General features: G+C 31.4%; 1 protein-coding gene across 3 annotated transcripts in view; it reads right to left on the reverse strand.

The window, feature by feature from the left end:
- Positions 1-3,614: 3,614 nt before the first annotated feature.
- LOC139487915 (sodium/calcium exchanger 2-like) overlaps positions 3,615-25,880 on the reverse strand; it is a 91,732-nt gene continuing 69,466 nt past the window's right edge. For 2 of the 3 annotated variants that reach the window (XM_071273145.1, XM_071273146.1), the window contains 5 exons: positions 7,538-7,773; positions 7,300-7,408; positions 6,529-6,707; positions 5,743-6,072; positions 3,670-5,295 (listed from right to left, as the gene is read on the reverse strand). In XM_071273145.1, coding sequence (XP_071129246.1) covers positions 5,056-5,295; positions 5,743-6,072; positions 6,529-6,707; positions 7,300-7,408; positions 7,538-7,773 — 1,094 coding nt within the window. In that variant the 3' untranslated portion in view covers positions 3,670-5,055. Of the gene's footprint in view, positions 5,296-5,742; positions 6,073-6,528; positions 6,708-7,299; positions 7,409-7,537; positions 7,774-25,880 lie in introns of all 3 variants that reach the window. The other variant, XR_011655902.1, reaches the window with a different exon arrangement.

A 25,880-nucleotide genomic window follows, 5' to 3' on the forward strand; every position in this document is an offset into this window, starting at 1 on the left:
TATTTTGGCTTTAACATTGATTCACTGATAGGGTCTTTGCATCGGAACTAAACACATTTACTTCTAAAAAAACAGTTTTTGGCATGACACGGGTTATGTTCTTCTCATATATTTTATGATAGTATGATACTAAACCCCTAACGGGAGGGATTGTACCTGATATTCATATGATGAAGACATAATCTTTCAATCAGTTTAATTGAGGTCTGGAGCTGGCATGTCAGTTAACTGCCAGTAGTCTGTAGTTATTTATGTATTATTGTCATTTTATTTATTTTCTTTTGTTACATCTTTTGACATCAGACTCGGACTTCTCTTGAACTGAATTTTAATGTGCGTATTGTTATTCTTTTACTTTTCTACATTGGCTAGAGGTATAGGGGGAGGGTTGAGATCTCATAAACATGTTTAACCCCGCCGCAATTTTGCGCCTGTCCCAAGTCAGGAGCCTCTGGCCTTTGTTAGTCTTGTATGATTTTAAATTTTAGTTTCTTGTGTATAATTCGGAGTTTAGTATGACGTCCATTATCACTGTACTATTATGCATTTTTTAGGGGCCAGCTGAAGGACACCTACGGGTGCGGGAATTCTCGCTACATTGAAGACCCATTGGTTGCCTTCGGCTGTTGTTTGCTCTATGGTCGGGTGGTTGTCGCTTTGACATATTCACCATTTCCTTTCTCAATTTTACATAAATTAGGCCGTTAGTTTTCTCGATTGATTTGTTTTACATTTGTCATTTCGGGGCCTTTTATATCTGACTATGCGGTATTGGCTTTTCTCATTTTTGAAGGCCATATGGTGGCCTTAAGTTGTTAATTTCTTTGTCAATTGGTCTCTTGTGTAGTTACCTCATTGGCAATCATACCAAATCTATGTTCTTATATATTGTACATGATAGTCAAACATTAACAGACGTTAACGTATTTGCAAAATCAAATTCAGGGCATAGCCACATAATGTATTGCCTTATTACCACTCACAAGTGATAATTAATATCAAGCCATAGCAGTACTGAGAGAGAGGTCTGGTCAGAACCTCAAAATCACGAACGCATATTTTCAAAATCTAATTGTTTTGCCTGCGACGAGGTCAAACGAGGTAACTATCAAGAAACGTGATCATAAATAAAGAATTGAAGTGTTCAAGCTGAATCAAGTATATATCTATAATACTAAAATAACGAGGTCCAATTTGTCAGCCGTCATGGGGTAAACACGACAAATCAAAGAATTTAATTTTATATATAGCTAACACAGGACAATGGTGTTGATTAAAAATTACACCACTCGAGACCCTTTTGTTTTCCACATAACTAATATTGCCAATAATTAACAAGTTCCGGGTCGAATCCGATACCGATACCAATAGTATATTCACATGTTACCTATACATTATCTGTGCGTTCCGCATCTGACAGGCGCACCACCAAACGGTGTATTTAGGATTTTGCTATATACATGGGTCACAATCACAGGGTTGACACTAAATTCAATCATTGTCACATTTTTCCCTATTGTAGTATTTAAATTAAAGTATGACTTCCTAAGATGACAACACGAATACTAAAAATCTGGACTTAAAATAATGCGTATAGATACAGTTTTCAATTTGTTTGCCGGCATGACGTAAAACATCGAATCAAAGAATTCAACTTTATTTATAAATAATACAGGACAATGCTGTTGATTAAAAAATATTCCATTCCAGGCCCTTTTGTTTTCCAAATAATTAATATTACCAATAATTGATAAGTTCCAGGTCGATAACTTCAAACAGAAAGATTTTGAAAGAAGAGAAAACTGTACATCTTATAATCGGCATGACTTTATCAGATGACAATACCAATACTAAAATAAGGCTTACGCATATTTATATACTTTAATTCAGTCACAGACCCGCGATATCACGCGTGTGTTCTAGTATATTATATTTTACTGACTTCATGGAGGTTTCAATAAGTAGTTACGTAAATCTTAAGTTTACGCCGTTCTTCAGAAAGGGACACATAATGCTTTCCTTTAAGTAAATAGTTTGGTGTAAATGCTTCAAAAAGGTTTTCTTATATTACAAAATATAGGAAATAAGAAGGAAAGGTATAGTAAAGCTCCCCAAAAACACTATATATGTCTTACTCTGCCTACTTACACTCACGGTAGAGCCCTACTTCAGGATTTTTTTCTCAATCCACATCACAGCATATTAGATTTCTACAATAGTCCACCGAAATAGCATAAAATTTTAACAAATGAGAGTACACACAAGGTGAAAGGTGCATGTGCAGCTTCCCTAAACAGGAGTAATACCATCATTGATGTTTCCCTATTTTTGTTTGTTAAATCGGCACTTTTCCAAAAAATGTGCAGAATTTATCTGTGTTTCAAATAAAAAAATTTGGCATGAGTAAAGTTTTATCCTGTCTAGTATAACACACAAAATTTCACGTAATGTTTCATTGTATATAAATTAATGGAAGTTATAACCAATCAATTTTCGTCCCTTGTTTTCCTGTTAACAACCTTTTATATTAACCATGTTACCTCAAGTACTGACCGTGCAAGTACTGTATAGCCAGTCAAGGTCGTTAAAAACTTCCATTTGTACCTCAAGGTTTGAAAATATTTAATAGAATCACCAAATAGAAAAATGAATGTTGCTTTGAAACATCAAAGATAAATGTTTATGACTCAGAACTTTTTACTGCAATAAATTATAGGATTTTTAATTCAAACTCAAGGTATTATTATTTTTCGACTCCTTTTGTATAACACCGGATGTGACGTACTATGATTAGATATAGGAAGATGTGGTATGAGTGCCAATGAGACAACTCTCCATCCAAATAACAATTTTTGAAAGTAAACCATTTTAGGTTAATGTACGGCCTTCAACACGGAGCCTTGGCTCACACCGAACAACAAGCTATAAAGCGCCCCAAAATTACTAGTGTAAAACCATTCAAACGGGAAAACCAACGGTCTAATTTATTTAAAAAACGAGAAACGAGAAACACGTATAAATTACATTTAACAAACGACAACTACTGTACATTAGATTCCTGACTTAGGACAGGTGCAAACATTAGTTTTACGGTCAACACCACGAATTGGTTGCCTGATTCGATGTGTCGGCGTCTCAACTCACCGGAAACATGTTTTCTCGGTCTTAGATCTTTATATACCAATAAAGTTATGTGATCTTTATTTTATCAATTGTGGCATTTTAACTGAGTGCGAATTCGCATGGCGGATGATGGATTCATAGCAGGAGGCGTTTAACATGTTGCCACGCGGTCTCGCTTCTTTTGCAGTTAGTCCATGCTATACCCTCAGGTTTTTGTTTGTTCCTTCTAATTCGACTTACGACCTAGAACATCAGAATACTACTTTCGCCTTAATTTAATCTATAAAAGTTTTGTGTGTATTCAAGGTGTATTGGCTTTATCAAAACATGTTTTACCGAACTCTACAAGTTATGATAAGTACACGCCATGATAGGATGCAATAAGCCAAACATCCTGATCGCAAAAAAAAAGTTTGTCTTGGTAAGTTCAACATCGTCTTATAGATTTTAGTTCAATTTTCACATTTTGTATCCAAAATGTTGATTAATTCTGACGGTTTCCAGCGTTTAATAAACTGTTTTTGCGATAAATTCATAAAGGCATAGTTTTTTTTCTGTAAATTATTTATTTTTGACATAAAGACAGAATACATCAAACTTACACATGTACAGGTTTAACTGTGGTATTTTAACACAGTTCCTTTACAAGTCTAAAAGATTACACCAACTCTAAAAACTTACCGAAAGAAACAAATAATATAACAATAAGTCCCCTAAGACAGATTGTAATTGCAACCATTTTTTGTGTGTGTGTAGGCGATAAGTAAAATAGTATTATTAACTGACTGTTTCCGTATTGTCCCTGTTGTAGATTTAAGGTTAGCTGTATTGGACACGAGTCTCGAAGAGTCTAGGGCCACACCTGATCGATAATCAATAACAGGGACAATACAGAAACAGCCAGTTCGTAACACTTATATTAAATGATTTTAATCCTTTTAATAAAAATAAACTAAGAAATCTACCGTGAATAAGATACAGAATTTCACATCTGAACATTTCACATTTGTCAACATTGTCAGATATAATTTCCGATTTCTCATCCAAGTACTTAATATTATGCTATTACAATTCATTTCATCTAGCTATAGTTGGGAAGAATAAATCAGACGGTTTAACTATTTTTACTCTTGGATCGTCTGCGTTCTGATGATTTTAATCCCCGGCTGTCCGAATAGCATTATTAACTCTTGATTTATATCGACAGGGCAATATTATCGGTATTTCACATGCAGATTTATCCGTGTATAAGGGCTTAATTGCTCATATTACTCAACAATAATCGTATATTGTTCTATTCTTATAAAAATAGTAAAAATATACAGTAATACCTTTCATAGAAGGTTTTTTCCTGAATTTTTATATAAGATTTTTTAATTCAACCTTATTTGTTAAACTGCCTTATATTGGTCGATATTTCCCCCGCTACCAAAAATAACATCCACTGCGTCTATCTTTTTTAAACTAAATCTGCATTTGAAAAGGTAGGTTTTGAAATGCAATCCAAATATTTTTACTGTATGCTCATTCCGAAAGATATGCAATAAGCTTTCTTTGGTTACTTTTCCCTTGTATGACAGTCGCATACAATTCCATTACATTGACAACGATGTGGGAATAAGGTGGGGGAAATTAATAATTTCAAAATTAAACTCGTGTGTCATAGATTCTGGTACTGAGATGACTATGTATATCAAGCTTTTAATATAAGTCTAAAAATGAGGCGGAGGAAGCCGTTTCTCGGTTGTTTCTTTAATTTCTACTTCTGGAGGATATATTAATGGAAGCCAATCAGAAAAGTTTGGATTGTTAATGGAAAGAACATTATCAATATATACATGTAACATTAAAACCAAATCAACGACTAAATATATAATAACAATATCACATTCTACAACAATTTGATATACTAGTCAGTAGTTGAAATAAAGTTTATATTCCCGAAATATATTCATAACTTTGTAATGATGACAACAGAACATACAAGAACCATAGGCAGATGAGAAATAGTCCACATGCCATCGTTGGACCTGTTGGACCACCAAGTTCCGCATTTCCAAATATACCAGTTAAACGTCGCACAATTAAAAGCCCTAATGTTATTACTGCACAAATTAAATATATTATTACACTGAATACCAAACTACCAGATTGTACTTCAAAGTTTTTGCCCTGAAAAGAAAAAGATGTCCATAATATAAATCGTGACGAAGGTATGTCATACATATATATATATATGTTGCTTCAAGTAAAACTTACGCGCGTCTGGCGAATTAAAAATTATAAACCTTGTACCTTTGATAACTATTTACTAGTATATGAACATTTTGTTTCTTTAGTGGAGTTATATGGATATTCATTCACTAACTTTGGTAAATCTAAAGCATTCGATTCTGTTTAATGCAAAAATAATTATGCACTTTTATGTTGTGTCATGCGTACTATTGTTTGTCTGTTGTCTTTTTCATTTTAAGCCATGGCGTTGTCAGTTTATTTTCGATTTATGAGTTTGACTGTCCCTCTGGTATCTTTTGTCCCTCTTTTAAACATATTACATTTGTCATTTTTTTTTTTGAATTCAATAGTTTCACTCAGAAAAGTATGACAATATATGAATACCTGTGCAGCCCAATAAATTGCAGCAATCGTCCAAGAAACACCAAGACCCATAAAAACATTGACTGCAATACTTCCAATCACCTTTCCTACTGCATTGTCAGCCGATCTTTCTAATGTTGCAGCTGCTCTACTTGCAAAAATATCAGGTAAGTTAGTTCCTAAAGCAACGAACGTGATAGCTGTGACTTCCGGTTTCAAACCAATTAGGCAACCAAATATGTTAGCTAAATCTCCTATTATCACAGTTATTACTCCAATAGCTATTAAAGCGCAAATAAAGCATAGATATCCTCCTAGAATACTTGCTGGTGGAACTAAAGAGAAGATAACCTGAAAAATAGTTCGAGTATCATGAAAACTGCATAGGTATTTATTTTTGTACTTCTATTTAAAAAAAAAATAAAAAAATTGGAGATTGGAAAAAATATCAATTTGGGGTAAATATGTATTTTCATTACATATTGACTTTCGTAATTTATGTGAGTTTAATGTACCTTTCAATAGAAAAGTTAGAATAATAAATCGTTTATACATGTACATATATATATATATATATATATATATATATATATATATATATATATATATATATATATATTATATATATAAAAACACACACACACACATTTCGCAATTATAATTTGTGTCCTCTTTTTTGCGACGTATTTTCTTACTAGAAATCATTTTTAATTAATATATGATTCATGTTTGTATATAAATTCAGTAATTTAAGAAAAAAAATAATGTTTCACAGTGTGTATACAAAAGTAACATACAAGTTTTCACCTTCCAACCAAACGTAAAGAAATGCAAGATATAATCTATAAAGGTTGCATTTTCCACATCTCCACCATTGACATTCATTGCATCCTGGAATTGTTTGCCCCACGATGTATATGACATTTTGAGTGAGTCCAAGTTAGCATTTGTTAGATCAGTTACTCTGGCAGCAAATCCTTTAAATTCTGTAATGAATATGTTAGGAGTTATAATTTTTTTTAATAATTTTATTAGCAATTCTTGGATCAGAAAGATTATCCTTCAACCTATCTAAATAAGCAAAATTAATAAGATTAATATACATCAAAGCAAATTTGTATATATCTTGGAATAATGATATAGTAAGGTATATATTATGAAACAGATTTCAGTGAACTAATAAAAAAAACAGTAGTATACCGCTGTTCGAAACTCAAAAACCGATTGAGAAAAAAACAAATCCGGGTTACAAACTTAAACTGAGGGAAACGCATCAACAACTACACAAAGCATGTTGAACATTGTGGATTATATCTTTAAATCGGAAATGAGACATAATTATTATCAAAAATTGATAATCTCGAATTAAAATAAGATAATGGATGAATTTGGGAACTCATACCATCATGCCTTGTTGGTTTTTTTTTGTGTACTTCTTTACTCAAATAAAGGTTATAACTTTAAATGATAATTTTCATCTGCTATGTCATTATCAAGGAGTTGCCAGTCGAGATTTTATCGAACTTTAAATAGTAATATATTTTCAATCCAATTGATAGCATTATTTGAGATCCTTACCGTCATCATTCACAATAGTAACAACACATCTGGTTTTTCGTTTGTCCATTTCACAATTGCCTTCCACTCCAGTCAATCTAACTTCAAAGTTTTCGTCCTTTTCAAATTCCTAAAAAAATAATTCATTTCAATGTCACTTAAAAATTAGGTCGTTTTTATCACATATTGTTTTCCTTTCTTTTTTTCTTTCTCTAACATGACATCTGTTAAATATACAAATACCAAATCTATAACGTACCATGTCATCATGGATACAGATCTCAATCATTTTGGAAACTTCTCCCTTTTCAAATACAATTTCCTGCTTTGGATCAATGCTGTAATCACGACCCTTCACGGCTACCAAATCTTTGGTCTCATATTTCACAATGACCTTGCCCTTGCAACCTCCTTCTCGTTCTACTGGGACTAGGGCCGTACCAACACTCTCTTTGAATACAAAAGCTGGCTTCGGGAATCTTATAGTGTCCCTAACTGTAAAAAATATTATACATCATTACCTGTGGTCTGCCTTAAAAAAGACATATTTCATTATGTTTGTAATTAGGGTTTACCTATTTGTAGGACATATATATATAACAATAACATCTTCATGCCTTATATATCATGTACTGTAGTACGCCGCTAGATTAAAACTGACGAGGAAAGGTAACACACGGCCAGCGAAAGCTCTATTTTTGTAGAGCCCAGTTGGTCGTGTGGTCTAGCGGGACGGCTGCAGTGCAGGCGATTTGGTGTCACGATATCACAGTAGCATGGGTTCGAATCCCGGCGAGGGAAGAACCAAAAATTTGCGAAAGCAAATTTACAGATCTAACATTGTTGGGTTGATGTTTAGACGAGTTGTATATACATTATGTACACAGCCATGTATCACCATCATTGATGGCGATCCGATGGATACATCTGTTGTAGAGTTGTCACTGACTCAGACGTACTTATAAATATAATTATTTTCTGTGACTGTATATTACATTAATTTGTAGGATCCTTTACTATAGATAATTTAGCTGATCTGTAACAATAACATCTTCATGCCTTATATATCATGTACTGTAGTACGCCGCTAGATTAAAACTGACGAGGAAAGGTAACACACGGCCAGCGAAAGCTCTATTTTTGTAGAGCCCAGGTGGTCGTGTGGTCTAGCGGGACGGCTGCAGTGCAGGCGATTTGGTGTCACGATATCACAGTAGCATGGGTTCGAATCCCGGCGAGGGAAGAACCAAAAATTTGCGAAAGCAAATTTACAGATCTAACATTGTTGGGTTGATGTTTAGACGAGTTGTATATACATTATGTACACAGCCATGTACCACCATCATTGATGGCGATCCGATGGATACATCTGTTGTAGAGTTGTCACTGACTCAGACGTACTTATAAATATAATTATTTTCTGTGACTGTATATTACATTAATTTGTAGGATCCTTTACTATAGATAATTTAGCTGATCTGTAACAATAACATCTTCATGCCTTATATATCATGTACTGTAGTACGCCGCTAGATTAAAACTGACGAGGAAAGGTAACACACGGCCAGCAAAAGCTCTATTTTTGTAGAGCCCAGGTGGTCGTGTGGTCTAGCGGGACGGCTGCAGTGCAGGCGATTTGGTGTCACGACATCACAGTAGCATGGGTTCGAATCCCGGCGAGGGAAGAACCAAAAATTTGCGAAAGCAAATTTACAGATCTAACATTGTTGGGTTGATGTTTAGACGAGTTGTATATTTAATATATATATATAGATGGGATCTAGTATAACATGAACTGCACCAGTAATACTAAGTATAAAGTTTGATGTTAGGTTAAAAATGCATGAAAAAAGTGTGGCTGTTTTTACGGGTGGCATTAATGTTACTATATAAGGTTCGGCTATTAAATGTTTAAGTAACAAAGTTGTTTGCAGTTCTTTCTTTTGTGTCACTAATTAACGTGAGTCACATTAGTCTATAAACAGTTGCTGCTGCATTTATTACATGTATTTATATGTTTCTAAATTAGTAAAAATATACAATTAAATATTATTCAAAAAAATATTCGCAAGAAAAAAAAATACATGTTACTGCTAACAACTAAACCTATTACTAAATTTGCATTGTTAATAACCAATTGAATTTTGAGTAGAACTACTATAAATTTGGACGACACGTGCAGCGTGCAGAAAGAGTGAGAAATTAACATTAATTTGATATCAGATTGTAAGGTAAAAACTAGTGTTAGGCTTGTTGTTTGTTAGATCAGAAATAAAATCATCAATGTATTTTTTCAAAAAACACGCGATATACATATCTAGTCGGAACAGGTTACAAAATCTACCGTTGAAAAACCTGCTAGACCAGAATTTTCATTCATTACAGTAGCTTATAAAAAATTAGCAGTTTAACAAACACAAAAGTAGTAAAGCATTCTCATCACGAAGTGTGAATATTCTCGAAACAAACCAGTCGGAAAGCTGACCCCGGTTTGACCCCATTTTGGAAGTCATGTGACTACCATATTTGGGCATTTTTTGGAAATTTATTCTTCAACTGAAACGACCCTGTTTCCTCCAAAAAATCATATCAAATGAAATCAAAGCATGCTGTACATTACAAATGCCAATTGTATATACTTTTTAGAAGTTCTCACATAAAAAAAATGTTTTGACTAAACGTATTGAATTAAAATGAGAAGCCTTCAAACCGGCAAAGGTCGTCACTCGGCGCGTCAAGATTTTTCAACATATCAGGGTTGAGTTCAATATTGTAGCAGCTACGTAGCGGCTACGTAGCTGCTATCAATATATATGTAATACCTATTATATAGCTACACGTTCAATAGTCAAAATCTACGTAGCACTACGTAGCCCGCTACGATATTGAACGCAACCCAGTTCAAATTTCTTTCTTAACTTCTCGGGAACCTATGTTGAATTTAAAATATGTGCTGAGGCTTTTTATGAACTAGCCCGTGTCAAATTTGTGCTACTTTATTACGCAAATGTGCCACTTGAAGTCCCAGATATTAATAAAATAATTTTACTAAATATATTTTGATAATAAAGACATATGTAAAAAAAAATTAGAGAAACACATTTTTTCACTTTTCAGACTCAGTGAAATAGGCCCTCTGACTCTGTGCCATAATATTATCATTCAAAGAGTAACTTGTTTTGGTAAATATTTTTACTGTTGTAACCAAATTATATCAACACAGAAATAAATTTCTACTACATTAATACAAGTGGTAGCCAAAATATGCATGCATGAATACTGGATCTAATGATCAAAAACAGGTATTCCTTTTCATTAATTTACTGATAGCTGCATGGTCCTACCCTTTTTATTTAAATTTGAAAGAGATAATAATCAAAGTAATATCAATTTAAATTCTTCATTATTCAGAATAAAAGGAAATTCGCTTGCAATCCTTGTAGATTACACTAAATATAACAATGAATACATTTCGTGACGTCTCATTGATTCCATGCAAGTTCTAACGAATGGACTCAAATTATATATGAAATACTGTAAACCAATAAATAATCATTTGAATAGTTTATAATAGTAAACTTGGAAATAAATAATAACAAAAAAGACTCGGTTTCATATTTTTCTTCTTCTATCTGAAAAAACAAATAATTATGCATATTTATTAGTGTTTCAAATCGTACAGTTTTGCCTAACCGGTTACTCGGATAATCGTTCGACCGATTAACCGGTTAACCAGTAGTTTAAGTTGGTATTTGAAAGCCTTTTCAATAATATCCTACGCATGTATATATACAAGATGTCGTATCAGTGTCAATTTGACAACCTTTCATCCAAGTCATCAATTTACACTTTTAGAATTGAAGTTTGTCCTTTGGCATTATAAGGCTTTTCTGTGAGGATTCTTGGTGAAGTTTGACTTTAAAATAATCAAATACACCGTATCAACTATAGCGTTTGTACCAACTCCAGATTGAAAAATAAAAAAAACTTATTGATTTCGTAGAATTGAATAAGTCTGAGACCGATTATTAGGTCTTTCCACCTTTCGTGTGGAAAGACCTATTGATTTTGTTCTGATTAATTTTTTTTTCTTCCGCCTAATTTTTATCTTGCGGTGTAAAAATGTTTCAAAAGATGTCGCTTAGTTTTTTTGTATATGAGATCATACAGTCTATACGCTTTTGAAACTCAACATGTTTAACCGAACACTTTTCTTTGTAAGAGTTATCTCCCCAAACACTGTTTTTCTTGTTATCAGATCTCCTCCGCAACCGTAAAAGAAAGTGACAAATTTAGTTTTCCAAATTGCTCGTTATATCCTCAGGATGTTACGTTTTATTTTGACCGAAGCTATAGGAAGACCCCATATGAGAGTAATTTCCCCTTTTGTATTGAAATAAGTGAAATAAATTTGTAACTGGAAAACCATAAGTGAAAGAGGCCTAGGGTCTTTTGAGTTGAGGCCCTTGCTCAAAAAGTATGAAAATGTGGTCAAGGTCAAAGGTCAGGGTCATGTTCAAATTTTTGATTTTGGCTTGTTATCTCTTATTTTCAGAAATCATACAAGATATCGACAAAATATTTTCACACAATTGTTAGTTGCGACATGCCGTAACATGTAAATTTTACTTAAAAGGGTACGTAACATTTAATGCGAGTTTTGCCCCCTTTTATATCTAATATTAGTTGTATGGTAATATAACTCATTAACAATATAAAGTAGAGACCTAGAGTCTTTTGATTTGAGGTCCGTGGTTGATGACCTTGCAATTGAGCTCAAGGTCATAGGTAAATTTAACGTTCTAGATTTTGACCTTTGCTTTTTCCTCTTATATATACATGATAAAGCCATGGGACTTTTGGCAAAAGGTTGCAATCAATGTGACCTTGAAAAAGCCAACCGGAAGTGACCTTTTGTAAACCGGAAGTAGCCATTTTTTGTACTAATTTAATGTAAAAGTATATAGAACCATCTACTTTTGGAATCAGTGTCAAGTAAACTATCAAAACATACCGGAAATAACATCTTTTAAACCGGAAGTAAAAATGATCTCCCTTATGTATATCTTTTTGTATAGAAACCATATATTTTTGGAATCAGCGTCCAATAAGCTGTCATTTGACGCTAAAATTGACATTTAAAACCGAATTTTAACATTTTCATATAAAAAAGATCCTTACTGGTGGAAAGACCATCAATGGTTCTCTGAACAATTGGTTTTTAATTCTCTCCTTTTCTCTTCTGGTCTCCGAATATAATGTGAAGTGTTTCAGTTTGAAATTATTTATTATAAAAAGAAGAAGATGTGGTATGATTGCCAATGAGACAATTCTCCACAAGAGACAAAACTGACACAGAAATTAACAACTATTATAGGTCACCGTTCGACCTGTTTCTTTACTTTGTTTGCTTGTTACTTTTAGCATGTTACTCGTACTATCACGTATACATTGAGTACATTCACATTGGTTTGCATTTCACAATTTTTGAGTTAGCATTTTGTTTAAAGTAAGACTAAGCCTTGCACGACGGAGTTTGCACATTTAGATGTAGGTTTACACAATATTAGATCAAAAACATAATAATGAAGTAAATCGTAAAATTTAATCGCATTACTGATTTAAAGTCACTGTTAAAAATCATGTATACTAATTATGTTTCTTTAAGATTCTGCCCCGAGCTGAGAGACAAGTTCTAATTAATTTTATGTTTTTAGGATTAACAATTGCAATCAATAAACTGGACAATTGATATGTCAAATTAATTACCACGACGACAATTTCTAAATAAAACATACATAATTGGAAAGTCCGGTTAACCGGTTAGCGTTTTTTGGTATTCGGTATTCGGTCGTTCGACCGGTTAACCGGTTTACCAGTTTACCGTGGACAACACTAATAAGGGAAAACGGTAGTATTTAATTTTCCCAGCATTAGGTTGGCCTTTTGTGTACCCAAGGCAGGTGAAGGAAGTCAAATTAGGAGCGCTGTGATTGGATGTAAGGGTACAATATATTTTTTATTTATCTATGAATAACTGCAGTGTGTATATTTACAATATAAATTTTAAAACCTATTGAAATATTTTCTAGAGAATTATTCGAAAAGACTTGCAAAATTTCATAAATTTGGTGCAAAATGACGGTGGGCATGGATAACATAAACAAGCTCCGTTGGAAGTTGGTCATGATACTATTTGGCTTTAATTTTTAAGACAGAGTAATAAAGTACTAACACAACATATAACTGTTTTATCCAGGTTTTTATCTTAAAAAGTGGTAAATTTAGAAAATGTTAACATTGTCGCCAATGGCAGAATAAATAGTACCGTTTTCCCTATACTGAAGATAGCAAGGGAAATCAAAGTCACTCAAACTTCAATTCTTTTATACTATTTTGAAGCTTTTGATTAGTACATTTGATTTTTATCACAAAGAATAGAAATTTTTCACTGAGAACAATACTGTGTTGGGAAAAGTGCTGAGTCATCATGATGGGTCAAATTGATTGGTAATGATATAAAACTTTATTCTAGGATGTCAATATTATCTATATTGTGTAAAATGCACCATATTATAGTTCTTTTGTATTTGATTTCACCTTTCGCAATGATTTTTTCAATTGGAAACACCAGAATTCAAGTCGCGACAAATATTTTTTACTGAAATGTTTGCCTTTTTTGCTGCGTAATTCCCTAAATGTATAACTAGGGTATTTCTGTAAACATAATCTATTAAAATGGGAAATTGTCTGGTTTAGTTTGTACTGTTTATGGAATTAGGCAATATTTGGTCACATTGAAAGCATTTTCAGTGTTAGAATTGTTCATCTAAGAAAAAAAGAGGCCCACTTGAGGCTAAATTTGCATAGAATTTATACTCTCCTGTGTAAAGAATTGTTCACATTCTTGATAATGCATGCAGCAAATATTTCAAAAGTGCTTCATTTTGTAGTTTCTTTCTTTTATTATATCAGACATAAATAATTTTTCATTTCCTACTGTTTGAAAGGACTTTTGTTGGAAATTAATACTCCCAAGGGACATAATTCAGCTTTTTCATTGATTAATACAGGCAACAAAGGCAACTTTACAGCTGAGTAGTTTGCATATTTAATGTTTAAAGTGTCTAATATCTTTGTTTTCATCATCTCAAGACAGAATAATAGATTTTATAACAAGCTCTAAAAGTTTTAACCATAATATGGCATATACTAAAGCATGGAATGGAGATAAGTATGAAAAATCTTGAATTTGTGCATTTCTTGTAAATTTTTGATAAAATGAATACAAATTGAATGGAACTGTCCATTTTATCTGTTTAAATGGAACTATTTATCATTCTTTTTAAACAAGATAAGATATGATTGGATACAGGTTGTTTATTAAGGCTTTTCTGAAAGAAGTAGAGAATGAGGTAAACCAGCATGTAGGGGTGGGGACATAAAATGATCTATGTTTCTTTAAGTACTGGGGACATACAAGTATTTATTATAGCCAAGGTTTTCACAATAGCCCAGTATTGCATTAATAATGTCATAAGAATTCTTTATATCTTTATGTCACAGTATACTGAAGATAGCAAGGGAAATCAAAGTCACTCAAACTTCAATTCTTTTATACTATTTTGAAGCTTTTGATTAGTACATTTGATTTTTATCACAAAGAATAGAAATTTTTCACTGAGAACAATACTGTGTTGGGAAAAGTGCTGAGTCATCATGATGGGTCAAATTGATTGGTAATGATATAAAACTTTATTCTAGGATGTCAATATTATCTATATTGTGTAAAATGCACCATATTATAGTTCTTTTGTATTTGATTTCACCTTTCGCAATGATTTTTTCAATTGGAAACACCAGAATTCAAGTCGCGACAAATATTTTTTACTGAAATGTTTGCCTTTTTTGCTGCGTAATTCCCTAAATGTATAACTAGGGTATTTCTGTAAACATAATCTATTAAAATGGGAAATTGTCTGGTTTAGTTTGTACTGTTTATGGAATTAGGCAATATTTGGTCACATTGAAAGCATTTTCAGTGTTAGAATTGTTCATCTAAGAAAAAAAGAGGCCCACTTGAGGCTAAATTTGCATAGAATTTATACTCTCCTGTGTAAAGAATTGTTCACATTCTTGATAATGCATGCAGCAAATATTTCAAAAGTGCTTCATTTTGTAGTTTCTTTCTTTTATTATATCAGACATAAATAATTTTTCATTTCCTACTGTTTGAAAGGACTTTTGTTGGAAATTAATACTCCCAAGGGACATAATTCAGCTTTTTCATTGATTAATACAGGCAACAAAGGCAACTTTACAGCTGAGTAGTTTGCATATTTAATGTTTAAAGTGTCTAATATCTTTGTTTTCATCATCTCAAGACAGAATAATAGATTTTATAACAAGCTCTAAAAGTTTTAACCATAATATGGCATATACTAAAGCATGGAATGGAGATAAGTATGAAAAATCTTGAATTTGTGCATTTCTTGTAAATTTTTGATAAAATGAATACAAATTGAATGGAACTGTCCATTTTATCTGTTTAAATGGAACTATTTATCATTCTTTTTAAACAAGATAAGATATGATTGGATACAGGTTGTTTATTAAGGCTTTTCTGAAAGAAGTAGAGAATGAGGTAAACCAGCATGTAGGGGTGGGGACATAAAATGATCTATGTTTCTTTAAGTACTGGGGACATACAAGTATTTATTATAGCCAAGGTTTTCACAATAGCCCAGTATTGCATTAATAATGTCATAAGAATTCTTTATATCTTTATGTCACAGTATACTGAAGATAGCAAGGGAAATCAAAGTCACTCAAACTTCAATTCTTTTATACTATTTTGAAGCTTTTGATTAGTACATTTGATTTTTATCACAAAGAATAGAAATTTTTCACTGAGAACAATACTGTGTTGGGAAAAGTGCTGAGTCATCATGATGGGTCAAATTGATTGGTAATGATATAAAACTTTATTCTAGGATGTCAATATTATCTATATTGTGTAAAATGCACCATATTATAGTTCTTTTGTATTTGATTTCACCTTTCGCAATGATTTTTTCAATTGGAAACACCAGAATTCAAGTCGCGACAAATATTTTTTACTGAAATGTTTGCCTTTTTTGCTGCGTAATTCCCTAAATGTATAACTAGGGTATTTCTGTAAACATAATCTATTAAAATGGGAAATTGTCTGGTTTAGTTTGTACTGTTTATGGAATTAGGCAATATTTGGTCACATTGAAAGCATTTTCAGTGTTAGAATTGTTCATCTAAGAAAAAAAGAGGCCCACTTGAGGCTAAATTTGCATAGAATTTATACTCTCCTGTGTAAAGAATTGTTCACATTCTTGATAATGCATGCAGCAAATATTTCAAAAGTGCTTCATTTTGTAGTTTCTTTCTTTTATTATATCAGACATAAATAATTTTTCATTTCCTACTGTTTGAAAGGACTTTTGTTGGAAATTAATACTCCCAAGGGACATAATTCAGCTTTTTCATTGATTAATACAGGCAACAAAGGCAACTTTACAGCTGAGTAGTTTGCATATTTAATGTTTAAAGTGTCTAATATCTTTGTTTTCATCATCTCAAGACAGAATAATAGATTTTATAACAAGCTCTAAAAGTTTTAACCATAATATGGCATATACTAAAGCATGGAATGGAGATAAGTATGAAAAATCTTGAATTTGTGCATTTCTTGTAAATTTTTGATAAAATGAATACAAATTGAATGGAACTGTCCATTTTATCTGTTTAAATGGAACTATTTATCATTCTTTTTAAACAAGATAAGATATGATTGGATACAGGTTGTTTATTAAGGCTTTTCTGAAAGAAGTAGAGAATGAGGTAAACCAGCATGTAGGGGTGGGGACATAAAATGATCTATGTTTCTTTAAGTACTGGGGACATACAAGTATTTATTATAGCCAAGGTTTTCACAATAGCCCAGTATTGCATTAATAATGTCATAAGAATTCTTTATATCTTTATGTCACAGTATACTGAAGATAGCAAGGGAAATCAAAGTCACTCAAACTTCAATTCTTTTATACTATTTTGAAGCTTTTGATTAGTACATTTGATTTTTATCACAAAGAATAGAAATTTTTCACTGAGAACAATACTGTGTTGGGAAAAGTGCTGAGTCATCATGATGGGTCAAATTGATTGGTAATGATATAAAACTTTATTCTAGGATGTCAATATTATCTATATTGTGTAAAATGCACCATATTATAGTTCTTTTGTATTTGATTTCACCTTTCGCAATGATTTTTTCAATTGGAAACACCAGAATTCAAGTCGCGACAAATATTTTTTACTGAAATGTTTGCCTTTTTTGCTGCGTAATTCCCTAAATGTATAACTAGGGTATTTCTGTAAACATAATCTATTAAAATGGGAAATTGTCTGGTTTAGTTTGTACTGTTTATGGAATTAGGCAATATTTGGTCACATTGAAAGCATTTTCAGTGTTAGAATTGTTCATCTAAGAAAAAAAGAGGCCCACTTGAGGCTAAATTTGCATAGAATTTATACTCTCCTGTGTAAAGAATTGTTCACATTCTTGATAATGCATGCAGCAAATATTTCAAAAGTGCTTCATTTTGTAGTTTCTTTCTTTTATTATATCAGACATAAATAATTTTTCATTTCCTACTGTTTGAAAGGACTTTTGTTGGAAATTAATACTCCCAAGGGACATAATTCAGCTTTTTCATTGATTAATACAGGCAACAAAGGCAACTTTACAGCTGAGTAGTTTGCATATTTAATGTTTAAAGTGTCTAATATCTTTGTTTTCATCATCTCAAGACAGAATAATAGATTTTATAACAAGCTCTAAAAGTTTTAACCATAATATGGCATATACTAAAGCATGGAATGGAGATAAGTATGAAAAATCTTGAATTTGTGCATTTCTTGTAAATTTTTGATAAAATGAATACAAATTGAATGGAACTGTCCATTTTATCTGTTTAAATGGAACTATTTATCATTCTTTTTAAACAAGATAAGATATGATTGGATACAGGTTGTTTATTAAGGCTTTTCTGAAAGAAGTAGAGAATGAGGTAAACCAGCATGTAGGGGTGGGGACATAAAATGATCTATGTTTCTTTAAGTACTGGGGACATACAAGTATTTATTATAGCCAAGGTTTTCACAATAGCCCAGTATTGCATTAATAATGTCATAAGAATTCTTTATATCTTTATGTCACAGTATACTGAAGATAGCAAGGGAAATCAAAGTCACTCAAACTTCAATTCTTTTATACTATTTTGAAGCTTTTGATTAGTACATTTGATTTTTATCACAAAGAATAGAAATTTTTCACTGAGAACAATACTGTGTTGGGAAAAGTGCTGAGTCATCATGATGGGTCAAATTGATTGGTAATGATATAAAACTTTATTCTAGGATGTCAATATTATCTATATTGTGTAAAATGCACCATATTATAGTTCTTTTGTATTTGATTTCACCTTTCGCAATGATTTTTTCAATTGGAAACACCAGAATTCAAGTCGCGACAAATATTTTTTACTGAAATGTTTGCCTTTTTTGCTGCGTAATTCCCTAAATGTATAACTAGGGTATTTCTGTAAACATAATCTATTAAAATGGGAAATTGTCTGGTTTAGTTTGTACTGTTTATGGAATTAGGCAATATTTGGTCACATTGAAAGCATTTTCAGTGTTAGAATTGTTCATCTAAGAAAAAAAGAGGCCCACTTGAGGCTAAATTTGCATAGAATTTATACTCTCCTGTGTAAAGAATTGTTCACATTCTTGATAATGCATGCAGCAAATATTTCAAAAGTGCTTCATTTTGTAGTTTCTTTCTTTTATTATATCAGACATAAATAATTTTTCATTTCCTACTGTTTGAAAGGACTTTTGTTGGAAATTAATACTCCCAAGGGACATAATTCAGCTTTTTCATTGATTAATACAGGCAACAAAGGCAACTTTACAGCTGAGTAGTTTGCATATTTAATGTTTAAAGTGTCTAATATCTTTGTTTTCATCATCTCAAGACAGAATAATAGATTTTATAACAAGCTCTAAAAGTTTTAACCATAATATGGCATATACTAAAGCATGGAATGGAGATAAGTATGAAAAATCTTGAATTTGTGCATTTCTTGTAAATTTTTGATAAAATGAATACAAATTGAATGGAACTGTCCATTTTATCTGTTTAAATGGAACTATTTATCATTCTTTTTAAACAAGATAAGATATGATTGGATACAGGTTGTTTATTAAGGCTTTTCTGAAAGAAGTAGAGAATGAGGTAAACCAGCATGTAGGGGTGGGGACATAAAATGATCTATGTTTCTTTAAGTACTGGGGACATACAAGTATTTATTATAGCCAAGGTTTTCACAATAGCCCAGTATTGCATTAATAATGTCATAAGAATTCTTTATATCTTTATGTCACAGTATACTGAAGATAGCAAGGGAAATCAAAGTCACTCAAACTTCAATTCTTTTATACTATTTTGAAGCTTTTGATTAGTACATTTGATTTTTATCACAAAGAATAGAAATTTTTCACTGAGAACAATACTGTGTTGGGAAAAGTGCTGAGTCATCATGATGGGTCAAATTGATTGGTAATGATATAAAACTTTATTCTAGGATGTCAATATTATCTATATTGTGTAAAATGCACCATATTATAGTTCTTTTGTATTTGATTTCACCTTTCGCAATGATTTTTTCAATTGGAAACACCAGAATTCAAGTCGCGACAAATATTTTTTACTGAAATGTTTGCCTTTTTTGCTGCGTAATTCCCTAAATGTATAACTAGGGTATTTCTGTAAACATAATCTATTAAAATGGGAAATTGTCTGGTTTAGTTTGTACTGTTTATGGAATTAGGCAATATTTGGTCACATTGAAAGCATTTTCAGTGTTAGAATTGTTCATCTAAGAAAAAAAGAGGCCCACTTGAGGCTAAATTTGCATAGAATTTATACTCTCCTGTGTAAAGAATTGTTCACATTCTTGATAATGCATGCAGCAAATATTTCAAAAGTGCTTCATTTTGTAGTTTCTTTCTTTTATTATATCAGACATAAATAATTTTTCATTTCCTACTGTTTGAAAGGACTTTTGTTGGAAATTAATACTCCCAAGGGACATAATTCAGCTTTTTCATTGATTAATACAGGCAACAAAGGCAACTTTACAGCTGAGTAGTTTGCATATTTAATGTTTAAAGTGTCTAATATCTTTGTTTTCATCATCTCAAGACAGAATAATAGATTTTATAACAAGCTCTAAAAGTTTTAACCATAATATGGCATATACTAAAGCATGGAATGGAGATAAGTATGAAAAATCTTGAATTTGTGCATTTCTTGTAAATTTTTGATAAAATGAATACAAATTGAATGGAACTGTCCATTTTATCTGTTTAAATGGAACTATTTATCATTCTTTTTAAACAAGATAAGATATGATTGGATACAGGTTGTTTATTAAGGCTTTTCTGAAAGAAGTAGAGAATGAGGTAAACCAGCATGTAGGGGTGGGGACATAAAATGATCTATGTTTCTTTAAGTACTGGGGACATACAAGTATTTATTATAGCCAAGGTTTTCACAATAGCCCAGTATTGCATTAATAATGTCATAAGAATTCTTTATATCTTTATGTCACAGTATACTGAAGATAGCAAGGGAAATCAAAGTCACTCAAACTTCAATTCTTTTATACTATTTTGAAGCTTTTGATTAGTACATTTGATTTTTATCACAAAGAATAGAAATTTTTCACTGAGAACAATACTGTGTTGGGAAAAGTGCTGAGTCATCATGATGGGTCAAATTGATTGGTAATGATATAAAACTTTATTCTAGGATGTCAATATTATCTATATTGTGTAAAATGCACCATATTATAGTTCTTTTGTATTTGATTTCACCTTTCGCAATGATTTTTTCAATTGGAAACACCAGAATTCAAGTCGCGACAAATATTTTTTACTGAAATGTTTGCCTTTTTTGCTGCGTAATTCCCTAAATGTATAACTAGGGTATTTCTGTAAACATAATCTATTAAAATGGGAAATTGTCTGGTTTAGTTTGTACTGTTTATGGAATTAGGCAATATTTGGTCACATTGAAAGCATTTTCAGTGTTAGAATTGTTCATCTAAGAAAAAAAGAGGCCCACTTGAGGCTAAATTTGCATAGAATTTATACTCTCCTGTGTAAAGAATTGTTCACATTCTTGATAATGCATGCAGCAAATATTTCAAAAGTGCTTCATTTTGTAGTTTCTTTCTTTTATTATATCAGACATAAATAATTTTTCATTTCCTACTGTTTGAAAGGACTTTTGTTGGAAATTAATACTCCCAAGGGACATAATTCAGCTTTTTCATTGATTAATACAGGCAACAAAGGCAACTTTACAGCTGAGTAGTTTGCATATTTAATGTTTAAAGTGTCTAATATCTTTGTTTTCATCATCTCAAGACAGAATAATAGATTTTATAACAAGCTCTAAAAGTTTTAACCATAATATGGCATATACTAAAGCATGGAATGGAGATAAGTATGAAAAATCTTGAATTTGTGCATTTCTTGTAAATTTTTGATAAAATGAATACAAATTGAATGGAACTGTCCATTTTATCTGTTTAAATGGAACTATTTATCATTCTTTTTAAACAAGATAAGATATGATTGGATACAGGTTGTTTATTAAGGCTTTTCTGAAAGAAGTAGAGAATGAGGTAAACCAGCATGTAGGGGTGGGGACATAAAATGATCTATGTTTCTTTAAGTACTGGGGACATACAAGTATTTATTATAGCCAAGGTTTTCACAATAGCCCAGTATTGCATTAATAATGTCATAAGAATTCTTTATATCTTTATGTCACAGTATACTGAAGATAGCAAGGGAAATCAAAGTCACTCAAACTTCAATTCTTTTATACTATTTTGAAGCTTTTGATTAGTACATTTGATTTTTATCACAAAGAATAGAAATTTTTCACTGAGAACAATACTGTGTTGGGAAAAGTGCTGAGTCATCATGATGGGTCAAATTGATTGGTAATGATATAAAACTTTATTCTAGGATGTCAATATTATCTATATTGTGTAAAATGCACCATATTATAGTTCTTTTGTATTTGATTTCACCTTTCGCAATGATTTTTTCAATTGGAAACACCAGAATTCAAGTCGCGACAAATATTTTTTACTGAAATGTTTGCCTTTTTTGCTGCGTAATTCCCTAAATGTATAACTAGGGTATTTCTGTAAACATAATCTATTAAAATGGGAAATTGTCTGGTTTAGTTTGTACTGTTTATGGAATTAGGCAATATTTGGTCACATTGAAAGCATTTTCAGTGTTAGAATTGTTCATCTAAGAAAAAAAGAGGCCCACTTGAGGCTAAATTTGCATAGAATTTATACTCTCCTGTGTAAAGAATTGTTCACATTCTTGATAATGCATGCAGCAAATATTTCAAAAGTGCTTCATTTTGTAGTTTCTTTCTTTTATTATATCAGACATAAATAATTTTTCATTTCCTACTGTTTGAAAGGACTTTTGTTGGAAATTAATACTCCCAAGGGACATAATTCAGCTTTTTCATTGATTAATACAGGCAACAAAGGCAACTTTACAGCTGAGTAGTTTGCATATTTAATGTTTAAAGTGTCTAATATCTTTGTTTTCATCATCTCAAGACAGAATAATAGATTTTATAACAAGCTCTAAAAGTTTTAACCATAATATGGCATATACTAAAGCATGGAATGGAGATAAGTATGAAAAATCTTGAATTTGTGCATTTCTTGTAAATTTTTGATAAAATGAATACAAATTGAATGGAACTGTCCATTTTATCTGTTTAAATGGAACTATTTATCATTCTTTTTAAACAAGATAAGATATGATTGGATACAGGTTGTTTATTAAGGCTTTTCTGAAAGAAGTAGAGAATGAGGTAAACCAGCATGTAGGGGTGGGGACATAAAATGATCTATGTTTCTTTAAGTACTGGGGACATACAAGTATTTATTATAGCCAAGGTTTTCACAATAGCCCAGTATTGCATTAATAATGTCATAAGAATTCTTTATATCTTTATGTCACAGTATACTGAAGATAGCAAGGGAAATCAAAGTCACTCAAACTTCAATTCTTTTATACTATTTTGAAGCTTTTGATTAGTACATTTGATTTTTATCACAAAGAATAGAAATTTTTCACTGAGAACAATACTGTGTTGGGAAAAGTGCTGAGTCATCATGATGGGTCAAATTGATTGGTAATGATATAAAACTTTATTCTAGGATGTCAATATTATCTATATTGTGTAAAATGCACCATATTATAGTTCTTTTGTATTTGATTTCACCTTTCGCAATGATTTTTTCAATTGGAAACACCAGAATTCAAGTCGCGACAAATATTTTTTACTGAAATGTTTGCCTTTTTTGCTGCGTAATTCCCTAAATGTATAACTAGGGTATTTCTGTAAACATAATCTATTAAAATGGGAAATTGTCTGGTTTAGTTTGTACTGTTTATGGAATTAGGCAATATTTGGTCACATTGAAAGCATTTTCAGTGTTAGAATTGTTCATCTAAGAAAAAAAGAGGCCCACTTGAGGCTAAATTTGCATAGAATTTATACTCTCCTGTGTAAAGAATTGTTCACATTCTTGATAATGCATGCAGCAAATATTTCAAAAGTGCTTCATTTTGTAGTTTCTTTCTTTTATTATATCAGACATAAATAATTTTTCATTTCCTACTGTTTGAAAGGACTTTTGTTGGAAATTAATACTCCCAAGGGACATAATTCAGCTTTTTCATTGATTAATACAGGCAACAAAGGCAACTTTACAGCTGAGTAGTTTGCATATTTAATGTTTAAAGTGTCTAATATCTTTGTTTTCATCATCTCAAGACAGAATAATAGATTTTATAACAAGCTCTAAAAGTTTTAACCATAATATGGCATATACTAAAGCATGGAATGGAGATAAGTATGAAAAATCTTGAATTTGTGCATTTCTTGTAAATTTTTGATAAAATGAATACAAATTGAATGGAACTGTCCATTTTATCTGTTTAAATGGAACTATTTATCATTCTTTTTAAACAAGATAAGATATGATTGGATACAGGTTGTTTATTAAGGCTTTTCTGAAAGAAGTAGAGAATGAGGTAAACCAGCATGTAGGGGTGGGGACATAAAATGATCTATGTTTCTTTAAGTACTGGGGACATACAAGTATTTATTATAGCCAAGGTTTTCACAATAGCCCAGTATTGCATTAATAATGTCATAAGAATTCTTTATATCTTTATGTCACAGTATACTGAAGATAGCAAGGGAAATCAAAGTCACTCAAACTTCAATTCTTTTATACTATTTTGAAGCTTTTGATTAGTACATTTGATTTTTATCACAAAGAATAGAAATTTTTCACTGAGAACAATACTGTGTTGGGAAAAGTGCTGAGTCATCATGATGGGTCAAATTGATTGGTAATGATATAAAACTTTATTCTAGGATGTCAATATTATCTATATTGTGTAAAATGCACCATATTATAGTTCTTTTGTATTTGATTTCACCTTTCGCAATGATTTTTTCAATTGGAAACACCAGAATTCAAGTCGCGACAAATATTTTTTACTGAAATGTTTGCCTTTTTTGCTGCGTAATTCCCTAAATGTATAACTAGGGTATTTCTGTAAACATAATCTATTAAAATGGGAAATTGTCTGGTTTAGTTTGTACTGTTTATGGAATTAGGCAATATTTGGTCACATTGAAAGCATTTTCAGTGTTAGAATTGTTCATCTAAGAAAAAAAGAGGCCCACTTGAGGCTAAATTTGCATAGAATTTATACTCTCCTGTGTAAAGAATTGTTCACATTCTTGATAATGCATGCAGCAAATATTTCAAAAGTGCTTCATTTTGTAGTTTCTTTCTTTTATTATATCAGACATAAATAATTTTTCATTTCCTACTGTTTGAAAGGACTTTTGTTGGAAATTAATACTCCCAAGGGACATAATTCAGCTTTTTCATTGATTAATACAGGCAACAAAGGCAACTTTACAGCTGAGTAGTTTGCATATTTAATGTTTAAAGTGTCTAATATCTTTGTTTTCATCATCTCAAGACAGAATAATAGATTTTATAACAAGCTCTAAAAGTTTTAACCATAATATGGCATATACTAAAGCATGGAATGGAGATAAGTATGAAAAATCTTGAATTTGTGCATTTCTTGTAAATTTTTGATAAAATGAATACAAATTGAATGGAACTGTCCATTTTATCTGTTTAAATGGAACTATTTATCATTCTTTTTAAACAAGATAAGATATGATTGGATACAGGTTGTTTATTAAGGCTTTTCTGAAAGAAGTAGAGAATGAGGTAAACCAGCATGTAGGGGTGGGGACATAAAATGATCTATGTTTCTTTAAGTACTGGGGACATACAAGTATTTATTATAGCCAAGGTTTTCACAATAGCCCAGTATTGCATTAATAATGTCATAAG

Source organism: Mytilus edulis, chromosome 9 (genome assembly GCF_963676685.1).
Source record: "Mytilus edulis chromosome 9, xbMytEdul2.2, whole genome shotgun sequence".
NCBI classification, from domain to species: Eukaryota; Metazoa; Mollusca; class Bivalvia; order Mytilida; family Mytilidae; genus Mytilus; species Mytilus edulis.